General features: G+C 43.2%; 2 protein-coding genes across 7 annotated transcripts in view; both read right to left on the bottom strand.

Moving 5' to 3' along the window:
* Nucleotides 1–4,618: 4,618 nt before the first annotated feature.
* On the bottom strand, nucleotides 4,619–11,024 carry otx1 (orthodenticle homeobox 1). Its single transcript, XM_085477112.1, has 4 exons — nucleotides 10,754–11,024; nucleotides 8,318–8,507; nucleotides 7,768–7,919; nucleotides 4,619–6,449 (listed from the first exon to the last, which is right to left on the bottom strand). The coding sequence occupies exons 2-4, from the start codon at nucleotides 8,412–8,414 to the stop codon at nucleotides 5,700–5,702; spliced, it is 999 nt and encodes a 332-aa protein (XP_085333238.1). The 5' UTR covers nucleotides 8,415–8,507; nucleotides 10,754–11,024; the 3' UTR covers nucleotides 4,619–5,699.
* A 3,677-nt stretch (nucleotides 11,025–14,701) lies between these two features.
* ehbp1 (EH domain binding protein 1) overlaps nucleotides 14,702–20,720 on the bottom strand; it is a 163,230-nt gene continuing 157,211 nt past the window's right edge. For all 6 annotated transcript variants that reach the window (XM_085477106.1, XM_085477108.1, XM_085477110.1 and 3 more), the window contains 2 exons: nucleotides 16,160–16,274; nucleotides 14,702–15,840 (listed from right to left, as the gene is read on the bottom strand). In XM_085477106.1, the coding sequence (XP_085333232.1) occupies nucleotides 15,750–15,840; nucleotides 16,160–16,274 (206 nt within the window). In that variant the 3' untranslated portion in view covers nucleotides 14,702–15,749. The remainder of the gene's footprint in view (nucleotides 15,841–16,159; nucleotides 16,275–20,720) is intronic.

Here is a 20,720-nt window from a genome sequence, read left to right as displayed (position 1 = left end):
TATTTCCACATCTTTATTTAAACTTTGTGGATTTCCATCGCTAACATAAAAAAGGGAGGATTGTTAGATGCCATGCGAGTGAATGAAAGTGGGTCTTTTTAGTTATTATTTATGGGTGTAAATTTGAAATTAAGTCATTAATATCAAACTTTTATATAGAAAGAGATCAAAAGCATGCTAGCTACTAAATTTACCAAATCATCACGTGCATAAGTGCAGCTTCACGTGGCTCCTATTGTGGTTGTAAATTTGTTTACCGGCCTTCATCCTTCATTATAATCAGGATTCTTTGCAAATTAGTACAATAAGCCACCTGGGCCTACAGTGTTTCTGTGTAAATGCACAATTTTCTGCCACAAAAAGCATTTTGTTTTTAAATTATGCCTTTTCATGCTTGTTTTAAGAAAAGCTCTCACAAGTGTTGGATGTCTCACTAGCTGGAAACTGAGAATCACCAACAAAGTGACCAGAGCTGTCTACCTGACGTAAAGAGAGGTGACCAAATCTCTCAGCACGCTTCAGGATCAGGTAACCCGTGTACTCCTTTAATTCCACAGAAATGGGACGGCTAAGACTCTATGTACAAATTGTCCCTAGTCTGTCCTCTGCTGAACTAAACCTACAGCTCCCAAACCCAAGAGGAATTTCATGAATGCTCTCAGTGCCTAGTGCCACAGGGGTGACTAAGCTGCTTTCACTCCACCAGCTCGGCTGCGCCGGCCGCCTGGACTCAGCTGTGAAATCCTCGGTGGTACTCTCGGCTTCTTTGAGTCTCAATGACGAACTCAAGGGGTTGAAGGGTTTTTAGGCCAGAAAACATTTCAAAATTACTAAATAAACCAAAACAAATCAACCAAGCTACCCTTTTTTAAAATTCCCACACCTGATGTTCAACTAAAGAATTTATAAGCAGGAAACTGAGGCCTTGCCTGACAAAGCACAGAAACCTGAGACGGTGGCCCGGACTACTCCCATGTTGGTGTACAGTTGACCCCAGATCAACCTCTCAGGTAAATTTAATCCTCCTCTGTATCACCCTTCACTCTTCATACCGGCCTATGAACACAACAGGATGCCAAGGTCTGGCGACAGTCGGCAGCCAATGAAAGACAAGCGTGAGTGCTGTTTTTTTCCTGTCCTGCATGGAAATGGAAGACAAGAAAACAGTCCCAGCATGCAGGCTGCTATCGGTGCATCTGCCGGGCCTTTCGGATCTTTGTCTTGCACACACATACACACTGACTTATCGAAGCCCAGGAGTGCTCGCAAACCAAATACTGGAGGATCAGTCCGGTTTCTGTCTTTATCTTTTCTGTCTGTCTCTTTTTTACTTTCCTAGATACAAATCTCAAACCACTCATGCGAGGACCGTCCGGCATGGTTCCAGTTCATTTCCTGGACAAAGTGTGGACAAAGTGTCAACAGTTTCCAGTCCACCCACATTCACACACCTTAACCGCAAAAGATGAGAGGCCAAAAGGTCAAATCAGCTGACAACAGGGGGACGTTGTGCTGCGATCGATCGTCCCGTTGAGCAGAATATGAAGGTGTCAGACCCTCAAAATCAGGCTTATACAAACACTGGTCACACTAATAGTTCAATAACACCCTTTTTAATTATTAAAATATCACATATCTAATATACTCCTGCAGGAAAACTGCTGCAGCACTCTGTTTTTGTATCTGTGGATTATTGTTTTAAGGCTTTAATTCTCCCTGTCAGCATTTTAGAGCATCGCATTGCCAACATTCAGGTGAAAGAACTGATTATTTGTAGTTCTGTTTATCCGTTATGTTGATTAAACGGTGTCCTCAAAACACCCCCATGATTCCGATCAACTGAAGTCCTCCAAGAATTCAAAAACTGATTGCAAAACATGTGAGATGAACAAAGACAGAGACTGTTTGGCTGGATGATATCATATAAATATAAAGGTTTCTCATTGGTGGAGCTCGGTGGAGCTCAGGTGAGGCCATGTTTTGTGTGTTTAGCTTTTCTGCACGTTATTGTTGTGAAACGTGGGGAAAATATCATTTGAATTTGTGCATTTTTCAGCAAATTTCTTGTTTTAATTTATAATAATTTCTGTCTTATTTTCAGGTCGATAAATATTTCAGTCCAGTTTTCAGATCAGTCAGAACATTTTAGGATTAGAAGACAAGGTTCCAACACATTTACGTCGTTTTAGAACTACATCAGGTGTAAAAAGAAGTGTGGTGCGTTTAATGTTGTCTTAGGGAAAACGAACTACATGTCTGCGTTGTTAAGTCAATCTGATAGCTTCCCCTGTAGTATACATTACTTGAAAATTTTTAAATCTTAGTGTGTGAAACAGTAGAAACAATGCAAACTAAACAATGTGGTTTTGTTTTTTCGACCTTTTGCTAAACATTTAATTCACCATCACCTCCTTTAAGCTTGAACAGAACTGCACTTGAATTCACTCCTGATGAATTTAAGCCAAATAATTTCTTGACTTTCAAAGGTTTGAATTCCTTCGTTTGACACCAAAATTAATAAGTCAACAACTGAAACAGCAACACTAATATATTAATTATTAATTAAAACGATCGGATTATTTTCCAGGATTTTTGTAAAAACTGAAACTTCCTTCTTTTTGGCTCCTTTCTCATTTTAGGTGGGCCATTGCTGCATTTTCGCAGGTGTACCAAAGTGCTGCTTCGTGCGCTTTATTGCTCTCTAACGCTGCGCAGAATCAGATTGCATTTGCGGGAGTAGTTTAGCCTTAAATCCCAGATTTTAATCCCTGCATTGTTCGCACTGAGTCTGATTACAGTCTGTTTTACACTCTGATTTCCTGCTCGACTGTTTAATTGGAACCGCGGCTTCGCTCGCTCAGAGGAAACTAGATGAAAAGCGCGTCTTTTCACTCCAGCTCGTGTTTGAAGGTGAGCAGCTGCCTCACGAGAGACCTGTGGCTCCCTCAAACTCCTTAAACCATCGCGCAAGAGCGGCAGCAAATATTTGTTTGATGCAAATCCGAACAAATCCGCCGCTCGCTGCGCTGTTTGCGCGTCTTGGCGCAAACACGTTTAATGTCCTGGTCTGCAGATATTTATTCAGCTGCTGCGAGACTCATTTGCATAAAGGGAGAGATAGAGAAATGGAGGGAGAGGGACAGAGTGGGAGAGGGCCGGCTGCAGCTGAAACGGACTCCACACGAGCAGGAACCTGAAATATGTATCGATCAGACTGATAATCTGATCAGGGCAACAGGAAAAAGAAAAAAAATCTCCTGAATTTTACCTTTTTATGCTTCAAATAGACTCAATTTTACGTCGTGACCTTTCCTCACAGGCGGAATAAAACTGCTTCTGTTTGTTTGCGTCGCTTTCAGAGGCCTTAAAGCGCCAGAACGACCCAGATTTTACCGGGGGGAAAATTCAAAGTCAAAGCAGTTTCTTGTTGTTGTTTTTTTTTTTTTTTTTTTTTTACATTATTTGTTGCTATAATTTCCATTTCTGGTTTGGATCTTTTAAATCAAACAAAACCAGAGACTTCTGCGTAAAAGTGCATACATTTGTAGGATTTAACTTCTCACTGAGACGTATTTAAAAAGCAGAACTCAGTTGGCAAAACTGTGGCTTTCATTTTAAAAATATTTGAACCAATAAATGCAAAAAAAAGGAAAATAAATTCCAGCGTTACTGTTCTCACCTTTTATAAGTTATCCTCCTTTTTAAAATATATAACTTTGTGTTTCAGACGTTTTGTTGATTTTTCACAGACAGAAGTATAGAAATAATCAGCGAGAGAGACACAGAGAGAGAGAGCCCTGTAATAATAAACAGAATTCAATTTGTCTTCATTAGCGGGCAGAAAAGAAAGTGCGCACAACCTGCTCATTTTCTTTGCGCAAGGATGAGGGTTTAATTGGGGCAAATAATTAGCCTGAACCTCCCGCTCTCTGTGCGGCCTTCATTGCTCTAAACGCGTCCAAAACAACCTTGCCAGTGCACTGACGCGATTTTTTAAAACTACCCCCCTCCTTCCTTTTGATATTGCCCCGGAGCAGAAACGCATTAAACACACACACACTTACATGTGACCCCCTAACCTGGCCCCACCTACGTAATTACCGCATCAGAGGCGGTGAAATTCCTGCAGGATATTTTGGAGAAACCAACTCGGGGCGCAGGAGTAATTATCACGCCATTACAGCGCTGCGTTCAATTACGCCTCGATCAGCTGTCTCCCGGCTTACTGTTTGGACTGTTTGGTGAAGGAGGTTAACTTTAAAAAAAAAAAAAAGATTATTATTTTATTTTAAAAGACACTTTGCTTCCCTAAAGCAAGGAGAGATGTCAGCATTTCAATTTAAAGGCAGACACTGAGAGGATTAAACGGCTGCTCTCTAAAATGGAAATGCAAGCCTACACGGCGTTCACGGCTTGTTTTAATTATGGCCTAATTTGCATTTACCCCCGTTATAATTAGGGGATGGGGGTGGGGGGGACAAAAATCAACAAGCTTTTAAATAAAAGTGTGACTAGTTCAAATAAGAGAAAACAGCAGTGTCGAGTTTGTAATTTGATGGTGTACAAAAAGAAACTCGACTCCCTGTTGGGAATCAAAGTGAGACAAGGAAAAATAAAATATGACTTAACGGATCTTTATTGGATGAACATGTATGTAAGGGTGGTCGCCTTTAAAGATACATTCAACATCTCACTGTCATTTTTGGAGCTATAAATCCACATTTTCCTCTCCTCCCCCAGAAGAGTTAAAATAATAATAATAATAAAAAGCTTTGACTCCAATAACAAGCCAAGTGCTGCGGTTCAAACATGTCCCAGAGAGGTGGTCTGCTTTGAAAACGTGGAAGCTAGAATAATAATTATAATTATAATAATAATAATATCTGGAAAAAAGAAAATGTCCCAGAATAGTTTCTGCATCTATAGTTTAGATTTAGAGTTTTCCCCAAGACATTTCAAATTTTGCTGAGTAAAACAAGGTGGATATAAAAGCTGAACTTTATGGCCAATTTGTTCTCTTTGGAATATTTGGGAAGATTTACATACAGTTTCTTTTTTCTTCTTTCTTTCTTTCAAAGTGGTAATAAACAATTTTAAATTCAGAAAAGAAAAAAACAACAACTAAACATGGTCACTGTAACTGACCCAAATACATATTTACATATTTCAGCTCCTGTGTGCAGCTGACTAAAAATCTCTGTCATCCTAAAATAACAAATTCCAGAAAATAATAAAAACTATACAGGACTCGATGGAGGTAAAGAGGGCACGGCAGGCAGTTCCCGTCGGTGCACCAGAGGGGAAAATATTCCTCCCATCCAGAGAGCTGGTGGTCAAAGGAGTTTGGTTGAAATGACTCTTGGAAAAACAGTTTTGTTAAGCTTATCCCAAGGAGGGGTGTCTTTTAAAAAAAACAAAAAAAAAACCAACCCTTTTTCTTCGTCTTCAGGAAATCTGCTCCTGATGCTTTCTCTTTACAGGTCTGTCTTTTTCTTTCTTTCTTTCTTCTTTTAAACTTTGAAACAGGACGAGCGGGAGAAGGAAGTCCGATTCTTGAGCATTCCTGCTGCTATCTTGTTGTCTTATGGTTCATAAACTCTTTTGTCTTTTTAAAAAACAAGCAGTAAGCTAATCTGGAAAATAAAAGAGAGCAGACAAGCAGGGCGGGCAGTGGCGGGTGGGTGGGGAAGAAAGCCTGATCACAAGACTTGGAACCTCCAGGACGCCTGGTCTTTGTAGTCCAAGCAGTCTGTGGTGTTAAAGTTGAGCTTCCATGAAGAGGCGGCAGTCTGCTCTTTGTAATCCAGGCAGTCGGAGGAGTTGAAGGCCAGGCCGGAGCTGCCGTACGCCTGGTGGTGGTGGTGATGGTGGTGGTGGCCTGACGACTGGGAGATGTGGTGGTGCGGGTGGCCCGACATAGATGAGGCCGTCATGGGGCTGAGCTGGTGCGGGTGGTGATGGGAGTGCATGGGGGCTAGGTAGGAGCCGCAGTCCACGCCGCTAAAATAGGAGCTGGAAGGGGTGGGGTAGCCCTGGCCATAGCCCGGCGTCTGGTTGTAGGACATGGGGTAGGAGGTGGCGGCTGCAGCAGAGCCTGACATGGAACGCTGCATACAGGAGGCATTAGATGGGGGCCCGGGCTCAGGGAGCGGGGCCACGGCAGGAGCCGGAGCGTTTCCAGGGGAGATAGCAGGGCTCCATATAGAGGAGACGGTGCTGATGGAGGTAGAGGTGCTGCTGAGTGCCGCTGGGCCCGTGTGATTGGTGGACGAGGACGAAGAGGAGGAAGAGCCCGTGCTGGAGACAGCAGGAGGTGTAAACTGGCCGCTGCTCTCAGATCCGGTACTCTCCCGGGCCGGAGAGGACTTCTTCTTGGGCGGCCGGGCTTTGGCACTGCTGCCGCTTTGCTGCTGCTGGCGACACTTGGCCCTCCGGTTCTTGAACCACACCTACAACCACAAACACCAGCCAGGAGTTAGCAACCCTACACGACACCGGCCTCAGCATTTCAGGAAAAAAAGAACCTCCTGGGCCATGGTGGGAGTACATTATGGAGGAAAATTGGGGGTTATTAGCCATCAAGGTTCATTTCCACCCCGGCCCCTTGGCTTGGACCAGCCAGGGGTCTAATTTCATACCTGGTAGACGGGTCTAAGATAACAGGCTATTGAGTTTCACCACACAGTAGAGTAACTCTAGAGCACAGAGAGGGTATGATTGTGTAGAGCATTTTGCTTTACACACATTCTGAAAATAACTCGAATTGTGCCTTGGATTTCCCCTAATGCCTTTCAAGGAGCAGTGTTTGTTCAATACTGGAGTACACCAGTGAGATGTTTGGAGTATATGCAGGTTTGAGTCTTGGTTTCTTCATATTTCAGATCGAATTACACGACCTGTACTTGAAGAGCATCAAAAATGAAAAAAATAAATACAATTTTTAAAAATAATTGAGTGATTCTGCTGTAAAATAATCTTTAGTAAATTCAGTTTGTTTACATCAGCCTACCCGGGTCTATGATATCATCATTATTATTATTATTGAAATTAAATGAAGTACTATGAGGTTTGTGTGACAAAACAAAATGCCACACAAACCAGTGTATTGAGCCAAACACAAAAAAAAAAGAAATAGAAAGGCAGCTACTAAATTTTACTTTACTGAGGAACTAATAAACAAACCAAGGTGTGTAATTTTAATTACACTCATTATCTAACCAGTATCTAGCCATCTGCATGATTTTTGTTGTCCTTTTCTTCTTAAAAATCAGTGCATTACTGGGGTACATACAAGGCCTAAAGTTACCCAGGAATCATTCTTAATTTCCCCATAATTGACTTAAATATTTGTGACTCTTAAAAAAAAAAGATTAATGATTTAGTAGCATGAAAACGGGGACATAAATGTACCATAATCTAAGATATTTGCCTGTACAGTTTGTAGCTTGCTAGCTGGAGCGTTAACCGATAATTAACCTTTAATTCAGACACAAATGACGTCATTAACAGTCCCTCAGGAGATAAGGGAAAATGTATTTAAATTAGAGGTTTTTGAAAATAAAGAAAATAAACTCTTTAAATAAATTACTTTGAAGTTCATAAGAGTAAGTTGACATCTTCGTTTGACTATTTTAACTAAACTTGCAGGTCTTCATTGTCCTACTTTTTAAAAATACGGTCAACCACACTAAAGACATTAACTTAATGTCAGGGGAAGCAGAGATTAAAATGTCTTTTTTTTTTTTTACTTTTTATTTATTTTTGTACCTGGACTCTTGATTCAGGCAGGTTGATTTTCAGTGCGACCTCCTCCCGCATGAATATGTCCGGGTACCGGGTTTTGGCGAACAGAGCTTCCAGGACGTCGAGCTGGGAGCGGGTGAAGGTGGTTCGCTCCCGCCGCTGCTTCCTGGGAGTAGCTGCGGGGAAGAAAGGCGACACAGAGGGGAGAGAAAGACCGGAGAACCGCGTCAGAAACACGGAGGAAACCTGTAAATAATGTCGGGTGAGTGGTAGCGACATGCAAGCCTGTCCTGCTCTGCTGTTGGCTGAGGGTTAGAAAAGAAATTATGTCTTTTTATTTACTGTTTTACGTTTACATTTTTGTTGTGTGTACATTTTAAAATTTGTTTTTACCATTTTAACAGTGAAACACGCAATGTTATTATTATTATTATAAACGTTTCTTGTTGTTTAACTCTAACCCCTTGATTTGGAGCTCATGTTTACTGCGCATGCTTCTGTCCAGGTGCTCAGTGTGTGTGTGTGTGGCTGAGAGAGAGAGAGTGAGAGTTTGGGGGGGGGGGGGGCTGGGTACCTGGGTAACCCACTGAGGGGTGCAGCAGGTCCATGGCAGCGCCACTGAGCCCCAGGCCGTTGACGCCATAGGGGGGCTGTTTGAGGTAGGACATCATGCTACAGGCGGTCACTGCTCCACCCAGCTCAGGCCAGCGGTTCAGTTTCCCCCGATGCTGCAGCTTGGCGGGTCAGGGGGCCGATTCCAGCTACTGCACGGAGAGGAGACACCGCAAACAAGTGAGAAGTTTGTGCGCCACCAAAAAACAAGATGAATCCCGACATGTATGCATTTCACACTGATGACCACTGCTGTCATATTTTATTATTATCATGATCATTATCACCTCTAGCTCTTCACAAATCTCTTCCACTCACTCCCCCTCCTCCCAAACCACGGTTAACTGAAAAACGCATTTATTTTCAAATAAATGAAGAAACCAGGAAATCATAGTGTAGGAATTTAATTCAAGCTCGACATAGACCTTTTAATTGGTGCAGAATACTATGAACTTAAAAAAAAAAAAAAAAACGTGTTCAGGATTATTTGATTATTTTTTAGGATTAAGAGGGCCAAACGGCCCGAGACTCGAGCGCAGAGAGACAAATGCAAAGCTTTTATTTTGCAAAGCAGAATTTATCCACACTTTAAACCTGAAAGCTCCCCACAGACTTTACGAAAGTCATAAAAGAAGAAACTAGATTTGCATTTTGTCTCGTGTGTGTGTCCAACTATAACAACGTTTATTTACAGCAGACCTGCAAATTATTCCAGCCCTCCAAAAAAAATAATCACGCACGCGCACTCTTACTGCGACATAAACTACAAAAACACGCGGGTAAACATTTCCGTAGTATTAATAATTCAAATCAAAATAATCATCTGCCTTCTGTTTTTTGCGCTCACATATTTGTATTTGTTTTTTCAAACCTGCAGTTTTAAAAAAATTTCCTAATTACCGGTGTATTTTTCATACAAATCTGGTTATTTCACACAACAAAAGCAAACTTAATAAAACTTATGAATAAAATGTGTGTGTGAGGTGTGTGTAGGCCTGCACTTTCTCCCTCTCTCTCTCACACACACACGCAGAGTTACAAAACGCTAGATTATCTGTGTAGTTTGACAATCAATTTAAAAATACATATATAACAAAAAATCTCTGTTCTGGCTCTTTCTGTTTCTTTCGGATCGTCAGACTTCGTGTGCGTTTTTGACCACAGCAGGACTCCTGTGGCTCTTCAGTCCTCGGCTGAGAATTTCAGTTAAAAGTCCACCAACGTGAAACGCATTTTTCTCCAACAACCAGCTTCTGTTATTATATTTAAACCAGGCTGAAGATGTGAGGAGTCGATTTTTGTGCTTTGTTTTAAAGGTGCACAAAGTGAGGACCAAATTCAGCTGGAAAAAAGTTCAAATTTGTTTAATTTTGGATTTTTACTGGATTAAATAGATAGATTTAGCATTGTATTTTTAGTAAAGCAACGCTTCGGTCTTCTTTACTTTTCGGCTCTTAAACAAAGAAAAACAAAAGAGAGAGAGAGAGAGACAGAGAAAATTAATAAATAAAACCCTGCATGGTTTTATTTTTGTTTCTAGTAAAGTACTGCTGGTTAAGTAAAGACGCAAACCTGAAGGAAAATAAGCAAAATTATATACATATTCAGCAGCTCCTAAAACATTTACACACACAAACACACACACACACACAAAGAGTCCGGGTGGAGAAACTAGTTTGCGTGCAGACTGATCTGAAGCTTAAAAACACGCAACCCGGGAGTGTGAATTAAATTAGTGGGGTTATTTTAACAATGACCAAACCAAACCTCTGCGTGCCAAACGCGTATTCCAGCAGCTCTTTAAAAAAAAAACGCGCTTCCAGCTCAGCCAGGCCGGAGTGAAAAGGCGAGATCTCCGTGCAAATGAACTCAATTAGAATTTAGATTAGACCTCCGGGGAGAGAGAGCGTTTCAGAAGGGTCCTTATCAGCAAAATAAATTAACAAAAACCAAAAAACACGCCTCTCCAATTATCTGCTGAGCGCTTCAGAGTCTTTAATGGACAATTGCTCTTAATAAAAAAAAATAAAAACTTACAGGAATGAGAATATTAAAAAAAAAACAAAAAAAAAAAACAACAAATAAAGGAGGAGGAAGTTGGCTCGATTTATCGGCTTCAAGATGAAGTCCTTGACAGTGCTGAGTAATTGATATCTGCGCAAAAATTCAATATAAAAGTGCAGCGGTACAAACTGAAATCAGGTGCGTGGTACGGGTTATTCATGAAAAATGTTTCAGGTTTTTTTTTTTTTTTTAAATATACATTTTAATATGTTTTTGTACTTTAGCTATAGGGTTATTTCGTGAATGAACCGCGGCTCAGAGTTCCTCGGAGCGAAAATGCACACAAACCAGAAGATTTTGCGTAAAATCAGCGAAAGAAAACAGGAAACTTTACCTTGTTGTTCTCCTTCCCTTGTCCCGAACGCTCGAACCGCAAGAGGCGAGTAAAAATTATCCAGCTGCAGGAAGTCTGCGGGGCACAAAACTCGCGCAGCGGCAGCAGACTTTCTCAGAAACAAATATCAGTGCGCAAACCGAGCAGCATCACCAGCATTGCCGCGTCCTCGGTGCGGTTCCGGCCGTTTTTACAGCCAAATAAATCAAACTCATTTGCTTTCAGGGGGTTTGTCGTTGTCTGTCAGAGTGTTAAGGTGATTTCTAATGGAGATGGATGGAGATTGATCACCTTCTCTCCGCCCCGCGCCTCTATGAGCGGAGGATCACCTGCGGATCCGCCTCCTGCAGCCAATCAGCGAGGGCTAGCGAGCTGACGGACGGCGCAGGCCACCTATGGGCGAGCAGAGGCAGCCGGGGGGAGCCCACTCCCACTCATCTCCCCCCACCACCCTTCCTCCTCCTCCTCTTCTCAGTCCCGGACCACAGGAACCACAGAGCGGTTTTAAAAAGATGGAAATGTTTCGTAGGCCTGCAGGGGAAGGTGCTTCAGAGGCTGCAGGCCTGCGCTCTGCTGTGCGTATAAGAAGAATTTAGAAGGTACTCGCACCTCACAGGAACCAGTTTTTTATTGTTTGCATGCCGGGTATAGAGCATCTTTGCTGGGATTGTCAGCAAACTTTAGTGCTGACTTTTCTCCACCTAAAATACATATTCTGGGTTTTTGAAAAGACCCCCCCCCCTCCCCCACCAAACAAAAAACAGACGAACAAACGCTTCAATGGCAAAGGTTACAAATCAAGATTTAGTAGCAATAGAAACCCGAGGAAACCCCCGCTGTAGTTTGGCAGTTATTTCCTAAAAAACAATACACACATTTACGAGAAAAGGCCTCGAAGCTTCAGCCACATTTCTATCTACGGTCACCGTTTGCCATTTTTTAAAAACACAAACAAGTGGACACCGAAACAAAAAACAGAGGATAGAAGTTAAAATTATCCATTTTGATTTTTATTGTGATGCCCCCTCCCATCTTTTATTTTTTCTCCCACACACACACACACACACACACACACACACACACACACACACCACACCAGTCTCATGAATATGAATGAGGTTTAATCCCCATTTAGAATTACATTTGAGGATGGTTGACGTAAAGTTTAATAGGGATAGACCTCCAACTCACTGCGGAGGAAAAAGAAGAATCCACAGAAGAAGAATCAGCAGCAGAAAGCTGCGGTCACTGAATCAAATCCTGTGTTGATGTTTTTAACACGTTTTTAACCCTCCGCACTTAAAGAAAAACACTGCGTATGCTTTATGATTTGGCCTGAGTGGTACCGGGTGTCGGAGGGGGAGGGGGGGATGCTGCTTCTTATTCTCTGCAAAAACACAAACTTTTGTAAATGAGGCCCGAGCTGAAAGCGAGCTAATGCTCAAAAAGAGAGGGAGAGGGTGAGAGAGAGCAGGGATGGAACTTACAATTTTATGTGTGTGTGTGAGTGAGGAAGAGGAGGAGTATCAAAGTGGAGGCCGATGGGACTTAAAGTCATCGATGAGAGCACTTTGACAGAGAAACTTGAGCATCAAAAGTCTGCAGAGCACAATAATAATAATTACAAAAAAAAAAAAAAAACAAAAAAAAAAAAATATGTAGGTTGTGTGCGTAGGCCTGCAGTGATGCTTGTTACAGACGCACCTGAACGCACCTTCCTGTGCAGGTCCGTGTTTTTACGCAGAGGCCAAAATCAAAGAGAAATCAGGCCCGTTTGATTGAAGGGAGGCTGTGTGCGCAGAGAGGAGGCGGCCTAAAGTGGAGGTATTTGATTTGGGTTTCACGCACCTTTTATCCATTTTTTATTTCCACCACATCTGAAGTCCGAGCTGTCAGAGGGCCGGCGAAGGCTCTGACCGAAATACCACCACCCCTCCTTTCCTCTGCACATGCACACACAGGCTCCGTTAAATTATGCAAAAAGGCCATTCAACAAATATGGCCCTCACAACACAAAAGAGACGGTTTATTCTGACATTTCCCCTGCATTGCTTTTTTCCTCTGCCCCTTCCATCCTCTCTCGATGTGAGTAAGACCCCGAGATAAACCCCTGAACAAGTATCAAGTTATCAAGTTGCACCAACCTTTTGTAATAAGAGTATTTTGTCTAATCCCAAATTGCAGTTGAATTTTCTTAATGCTGAGCTGGTAAAGCCTGGGATTAGGCGGTGAGGAGAGGAGGGGGAAAAGTTTTGTCCCTTCAGCCGGCAGGATTGGAAGCGGGGATCTGTGGGGATGTTGTCGGTGCTTATTAAAACGATGATGCATAAAACGGACTGTTGTAGGAGCCCCGGCGCTGCACGCAGAGACCGCGGCTCCCTCAGGTGCAGCTTTTTTGGACGGCGGCGCGGGCGAGGGAAGTGAAAAACGCAGAGGCCGAGCGGCGCTCAGCACCTGTGAGGTGAGGCCAGGAGACTTCAAAGCTCAGGAGATAATCCATTCAGCTGAAGGATCCTCAGCTGCACAGCAGCGCCGAGCCACCGCCGCTTTCTTTTACGCAGTGCCTCGCTCTTATTCAGCGAAAAAAGGAAAACGACTCCAAATAAATTTTCACTCCTTCTGCTTCTGCTGGAGCGTTAAAGAAAGCCGGGCGATGCTGCGGAGGTAGGACAGGTCTGTTTCAACTGTTTTATTCTTTAAAAAATGCAAAAACGCCAAATTAAAAACATGTAGTGATTCATTTAAAATGGTTTAAAATAGTTTTCAGTGAAGTTGAAGTAATTTAGAGGAAGTTAAAACTTTTAAGAGTTCAGTTTTACGCATGAATGATTGTGTAAGGACACAGCCTTTAAAATGTTGCATGTAAAATAATTTATAAGTTAAGTGTAAACGACAGGTTGTGTGCATCATTTTAAAGATTTTTCTCACACACACACTCACATACACTCAGCACCGTTCAGGCTCTGCTCTTTTTCCTCCAGATCACAGGCGCCCGCGATAAACGCGCTGCAATACAAAGTCAAACAAAGCGCCTCGGGGGACGCAGAGTGCGTAATGTGCGCGTACAGTCGGTCCCAAGCAGAGAAGAAACGAATCAGCAAATTAATTTGAAAGTATTAGAAAGGCCGGGGAGGACGTCTGCTGTCACAACCGATTTTCCTGCTTTAATCGGGGATGGGAGGCTGCCTGCAGGGACGGAGAGGAGGGTTAAACCGCAGACACTTTGTTCATCCGGAGCTTTTATTGCAGGAACATTTTCCACAGCTCATTTCAGTAAAATGGTGCAAATTAAAATGGACACTTTAAGAATTTAAGGGTGTGATTTTTTTTCTACATCTTTGAAAATTAATACCAATTGTTGTGCCCGCCCTCCTCCCCTCATCCGTGGCTGCGGGTGACCGAGCCTCTCCAGCTCTGCAGCCCGTCCTCAGCGCGCACAGGAGCGGCCCAGAGAGAGGTGTGAGAGAGGGGGGAAAACATCTGCTCGGAACAAAGTGATCTCTCTAATCTTCCTCGGAGGAACCTGCTCGACACCGACCTCAAAGAAGAAAAGAAAAAACCCGCCAATTTTAATTTATAAACACGCGCACAGGTCGCAGGGGAATTGAACAGAGCGCCGAATAATAAACGCAACGCTCGCCGGTGGAGGCGGTGATAGGGGCCACTTATGTGCGGGGGCTGCAGCCAAAGGCGTGCATTTCAATAACTTTTTAAATTATGTAAACAGAAAGAGGAGGAAAAAAAGAGTTCAGATCGAGGATTGGAGATATTTCTTTAAACTGAGAGTAAAAAATAAATACAAATATTTGGAACAGAGTTTTGAAAGTGCGTGCGCGTTTTGAAAAATAGAAAATGAGTAAAAAAAAACAAAACATTAAATATAACAAAGATTTAAAAATCCACAGCGGCTAGGTTTTTAGTTTTTTTAAGAAGAGGCCACACAGCGCGTCTTGTGGAGTATGAAATCATAAAGACTTTATTACTGAAGACTTGGGTTATGACACTGGAATAAATAATCAGATAAATGTTCACACGTAAAAAGAACAGCTGCACAAGATGTGGAGCTCTAAGAGATGGAAGCATATTTCTCTTCTTCTGAATACAATAAATAGAAACCAAAAGTCGTTGAGCAAAATGAAACGTGATGGTAGATTCACTTAACAAGCAGCTTATTGGACAAATGACAATAAATAATATATATATATATATCTGTTGTTTTCTGACTGCATGACTCCTGATGGAGGGAAAAAAAGATTTTGGAAGCTGTTGGTCAGAGCAGTGATGAAAATATACAACAAGTGTTTGTTTGTTTTTTTTCCTTTCTTTGTTTTGGTAAACTGCTTTCAAGCCAAGACGATAAAAAAGCAATAGGAAAGTCAAGATTTGTGAACAGTAATGCTTCCCAAGTTTTTACAAGTAAAAAGTGAGATAATTAAAAGATACGGTCAAGTAATGAAGTAGCTTGAAAAGAGCGATGTTATCTCTTTGTTTTTCTTTAAAAAGTCTGACTGAAAAGTCAACCCACCTCATCATCTTCTGAATATGATGGGGGGAAAGAAAAAGAAAATAAAACAAATAAGAGTAAAATTTCCCCCATTGTTGTGCTGTACCTCAAATCCACCACAGACTGTGCCTGGTCTCCACATTCAGACGGAGCGAGCTGCACACAGGCTGTGCGCTGCCCTCGTCTCACACGTATTCATGTTTGTTACACAGGTACCGTTCTCGAGAAAGTAAAGCAGAGTTCAAATTTAAAAAAAAATAAAATAAAAATAAAGGGGGACAGTCCGAGTCCGTAAAAAGTTGGTGCAAAGGTGTCGCAGGGCCTCTTCGCTCAGCCGAGTCTCTGCGGTTAATCTGACCCGAACATAAACCTCAAAGGGATTCCAATAACTGACAGAAATGTCTCGACTCCTCTATCAAATAAAATGATCGATAATAATCATGTGATACATTTCTTTTATCGGCTACATTTGTTGGTTGTGTTTGCTGACAATCACTGAACGACGCACTTCTCCTCTTTCTTGGCCATCTTGCCTTTGTTCTGCTCCAGCGTCCTCTCCAGGTGCTCGTCCTCCTCCTCGGCCCTGCGGACGGCAAAAGGTCAAAAGGTCAGATGTCTCGGGGTGGGGTTGGGGTAAGGGGCAGACAGGTAAAACAGCTGGTGCCACGGTGAACGCCGCTGCACCACCTGTGGAGTGGCCCGGTGCCAGGGGCCACGTTCTGACCTTTTACCTGCCTGCGGTGCCCTGGAAGGGATCCCACCCGTGCAGGTGCGCCGCAGGGCAGGCTCGCCGAGCTTTCTCTACGTCCACAGCTTCTTGGGGACGTCTGTGACACCACAGGAGCGCCTGCTGTGCAGCTCAGTGTTTTTATACTTGTGTTCAGTGTTTTTAAGTAACTTACTCTTTTTCCTGGGCGTCCAGGTCCCTGACCAGCGCGTCTCGCTTGTTGACCAGTATGACCAGCTCATCCAGCAGCAGCTGCTCCCGTCTCTTCTGGGCCTCGGTCTTCTGCCAGTCTGCAACACAACCAGAGACCTGCAGTCAGCGGTGGAGACACTGAGGATATTTCTTTTCTAAAAACCTCACAGGCTGCAGGATGCCTACATCTTCTTCTGGACTGAACCTGTAACTGAAGTGTTTTCAAAAAGATCTTTGGGTTTCCTGGATGTGGCTTCATTTATGTGAGGACTGCAGATGATCAGAAAGACGGAGAAACAGTTTCATCACCTCACTGACCTGCTGGACTGTGATGGAGCGGGATGTAAATGTGACGTGTAAACACGCTCCATCAGGTTGCGCGCACAGTGATGACGTCATGTTAATGTGCAACTTCTCGCAGGTATAAGATGGCTCTCGTTCTTTTATAACCTCTAACTTCTCAGGAACACACAAGCTCTATTAAAGCGGCAGCTCTGCTGAACGACGGCATTCACGATCGTTTGTATTTGTCACATTTTTAGTTCTATCCTGAAGTAAATTAAGTTTGAAAGTCTCCTAAATTGAGTTTTAATGGTCCAAAATCCTCCACAGAAACTTATGAATAAATAAATACCAACCCCTGAATGTCACCTCCTCAGCCAAACAAACAAACAAACACACACACGTAGGTGAACCCCTGACTCTCGTCTCTCAGTTCTCCAGGGTCTTTGCAGGAAGGGGCCCCACAGGGCCCCACAGGGTCCAGGTGGGACCCTGATCCAAATCCCCTCAGCCTCTCCCTGGAGGAGGGGGGCAGCCCACAGGAGAGCGCTCGCTCCCCCTGGGGCTCGAATATCCGCCTGGCGCCCTCGGCTCTGCATTCACCCAACACCAGGGCAGCGCTCCTCCCTCCCTCACCCCAAAAAACTCACCCTAAACACTCACTGCAACCTTTTTGTGCAGTTTAAAACAACCACCACACTTAGCATGCACAGACAGGACAACATATGCTGTACATAAATTAAACCGAATGAGATTCAACTTCTCGTCGTGTCACACACACGGCTGCCGGTTGCAGTGTTTTATCCATTTCACTGCCTCAAAGCTGGAGAAAGGCAGGAAATCTCCTTCTGCTCCTCAGCTCAGTGTGAGAACGTGTCTCCCTCTAAAACCTCCCTCCATCGTTTCATAATAAAACTGAAAAAAAAAATCAGCTTCGTCCCAGCGAGAATTCAAACAAACTGAACTTCTGTGGCGCGTAGGCAACTTCACCCCTCTATCAATATTTAACCGGCTATTGATTCGAGAATAAAAGGAATGTTGTAAAATGTCAGTCCCAAAATAAGTGTGGCTTTATTAAAAATAAATATCCCCCCTCCTCCTCCTCCTCATTGAGTCAAATTGCGGCAGTCAGGCTGTGTGCGTGTCACGCTGGGCCCAGTGGGTTTGTCCTGAAAGGTCTGCGCTCTCTTCATTGGCCCCGCTCGTCCCTTTGAAGTCGACCACAGAGCGAAATGAACACAGTCCCAATATTTGGCTCTCTAGCCCCCCCTCGTTATTTTTCTCTCTCTCAGGGAAGCAAATTTACTCTCTTCTGGTTTTTGTTCAGGAGTTAACAAATACTTCAAAATATGTCTGAATCTGCACCTCGAGGATTTGTTGCTCCTTTTATTTATTTATTTTTAAACATGTGGTTCTTTAGGAAGAATCAGAACAAAGTGTGGGGAATATTGGCTGAGTCATCAGCTTTAGATAACTGAGACAGGAATGTATGCCATAAATCTCCCACAATCCTCTCTCAGAAGAGGAGGGTTCACGACGAACGAGGTGGTTTTTATTTTTTATTTTTTAATCTCCTTCAAAGGATTTCTCAGCCAAAAAGCCAAAGACCTGCTGGACCCGGGGTGTGCATGGGAGGGGAAGGGGACCCATGAGTGAGCTCACTGCTGTCAATCACATGTCTCAGAGTCCCGCCCCCCTCATTAGGAAGGTAAACAATAAAAAGAGCCGATGAGCGACGTGACCAGGCAACACCAGAGCGGGGCAGGCTGGGTAACCAGAGACGCAGGAACAAACAAAACAGCCTGCAGCCACTCAGACCACCCTCCCCCCCCCCATGTAAGCCACGCCCCCCTCCATAAGAGAGTGGGAGAGGGAGGTTAAAGACTTAGGAGTGTGTACAACTCACACGGTGGGTGCGTATTCAGATAACTCTCACCGTGCACGCCAGTGGTAACCATGTGAATCTGCACAAGGCACACAAGAATGCGCTGGTTCAAATCCCCATGAACACCCCCCTCTTCTCTCCCTGCTCGCTATCCCCGACGCTAAATTTATTCAAGAGAGAAAACCGGTCCAAAGCCTCGTTCTCTCAAAGCGGGACGAGGCCGCCCTTCATGCATCCGAGTCCGTCTGGCTGCCTCTTTTTCTGTTTTATACCAAAATACGGCGACATCACATCGGAGGGTTTCAATCGCAGCTTTTTTGGACACGGACACCAAAATACAATTTATTCACCTTCATTTCTTTGCTTTTTTACCCCCCCTCGTCCTCTTTAGGCCCTGACAGCTGATTTCGGCTGAAATCCAAGTGTCACCAGAGAGATAGGGGGGAGGGGGGAGGGGGGGTAAGGGGACTGATAATTAAAAAACAGCTAAAAAGCAACAAACACAAAGGCTAAAAATTGCAAGACAAAAGTTCTCTCTAAATTACTAAGATTGCTTTTGTTGAGGTTCGAATATAAAGGAAAAAAGTTTATATTGCCAGCTGGGATAGGCTCCAGCGCCCCCCGCGACCCTGAAAAGGATAAGCGGAAGTGAATGGATGGATGGATGGAAGTTTATATTGCAGTTTCAGAGCAGTTCATCCTCTACTTGGCCAAGAGATGACTGCATAACTGCATGTGACTTAATCTGCCCATCTATGTGATTTACTCCTGTAGGGACCTGACGTTTAGGGAAGCTGCGTGTAAAAGAGTACCAGTCCACCTTTTCTCTCAGGAAAGGCAGTATGAAAGCATCCTCACACAGAACATGACATCGTGGTTTGGGAACAGCTGTGTGAAGGACCAAAAAGCTCTCCAGAGAGTGATCCGTACAGCAGAACGCTGCTGCAGGATTGCTCTCCCCCCGCTTCAGGACACCTACACCAGGAGATGCCGGACTAGAGCAGCGCAGATACTGAAGGACCCGTCCCATCCTGGCAACAAACTGTTCCAACTTCTGCAATCTGGTAGAAGGTTCCAGAGGTGGGACCAAGTCATTGTTTTGCAAGTCTCAAGTAAGTCTCAAGTCTTTATCCTCAAGTCTCAAGTCAAGTCTCAAGTAATGTCAGGCAAGTCAGAGTCGAGTCTCAAGTCACTGGTGTAAAAGTCCGAGTCAAGTCACAAGTCTGAAACTTTGAATTTCAAGTCCTTTCGAGTCTTTAAAAAAAAAAAAAATGAAAAAATAATGTTGCAGTTATGCTAAATGTAAATATTAGACCATGTAATTTTAAAATCTGTGTTTTTCTCAACACATACAAAATAGTGAACTTAGAAAATATACACAAATTGTGAAATTGTACCTCTTTAAAATGCAGCTCAATTAAACCTAGCTCCAAGAATAATTTTCACCAACAGTTCTGAGATAAGCTGCATGTTATTCTTGGATGCGGTTGTAGGACCAGCTTTAAAATCGCATGACAAAAATATCATACACATTAAAAAAAAACTGTATCACCAACGTAGCCTGGACAACATTTGCTAGTTAGATGAAGTCAGCTATCTCATCTTAGCATATTTATATGCATATTTATAATCATACGGTTCTTGGAGTGAGTGCACACACTCATGAAGTTTAGTAACTTCAGGTCACTGCAACAAGCCCAGGTACAGTTTACCGACAGATGGGTGCAGGACCTTGAAATGCACCGTGTAGAACGAAAGACCATCGTACGTATCATAAGTTTACCAGTCTCACAAATCGTCGTCATAAATACACATTCGTTAACCGTTTATTAATAGGACCTTTGAGCTCAACGGTAATTAATTAGTAGTGGAAATAATTTCTGGTAGCATCACAGAAATGTAGCAGTGACAATAATATTGTATGCTGTAATCGTACTGGGCAATTAGTGATACAAAACAACTGTTTTATCCTGTGAATAAAAGTATATGTTTTTGTCAATGTACCATAATAACAGAAGCGAAACGCAATATTGTGTCAGGACAATTCACTATTTATGCACAATAAACAAAGGAGCATAGCGGGACAATTTCTGTTCAGCGCCAGACTTGCTTGTAACCTATATCACTAATTATGTTATGAAAATGACGTATTAACTACTAAAAAACACTGACCTTCGTGTAAATGCTTGGAGCAGACTAACCTGTGAGCTGGAGTGTTCTGGGACGTTATATTTGATCTTTGAATGGCTGCGATCCAGTCGCGTCTTTGTTACTTCGGAAACATGGCTTGAACAATTTCTCTTCAACGACGTAATCCGATAACAACCGATCTCTTTACCCGTCGGCTTCCCGTGGCTGTCATGCGACCGGCTATTGC

The sequence above is a fragment of the Copadichromis virginalis genome, linkage group LG13 (genome assembly GCF_057382275.1).
Source record: "Copadichromis virginalis isolate Kocher_CV1m ecotype Utaka linkage group LG13, C_Virginalis_male_GT1.1, whole genome shotgun sequence".
Lineage (NCBI taxonomy): Eukaryota > Metazoa > Chordata > Actinopteri > Cichliformes > Cichlidae > Copadichromis > Copadichromis virginalis.
This window is presented reverse-complemented; position numbering and strand designations above follow the sequence as displayed.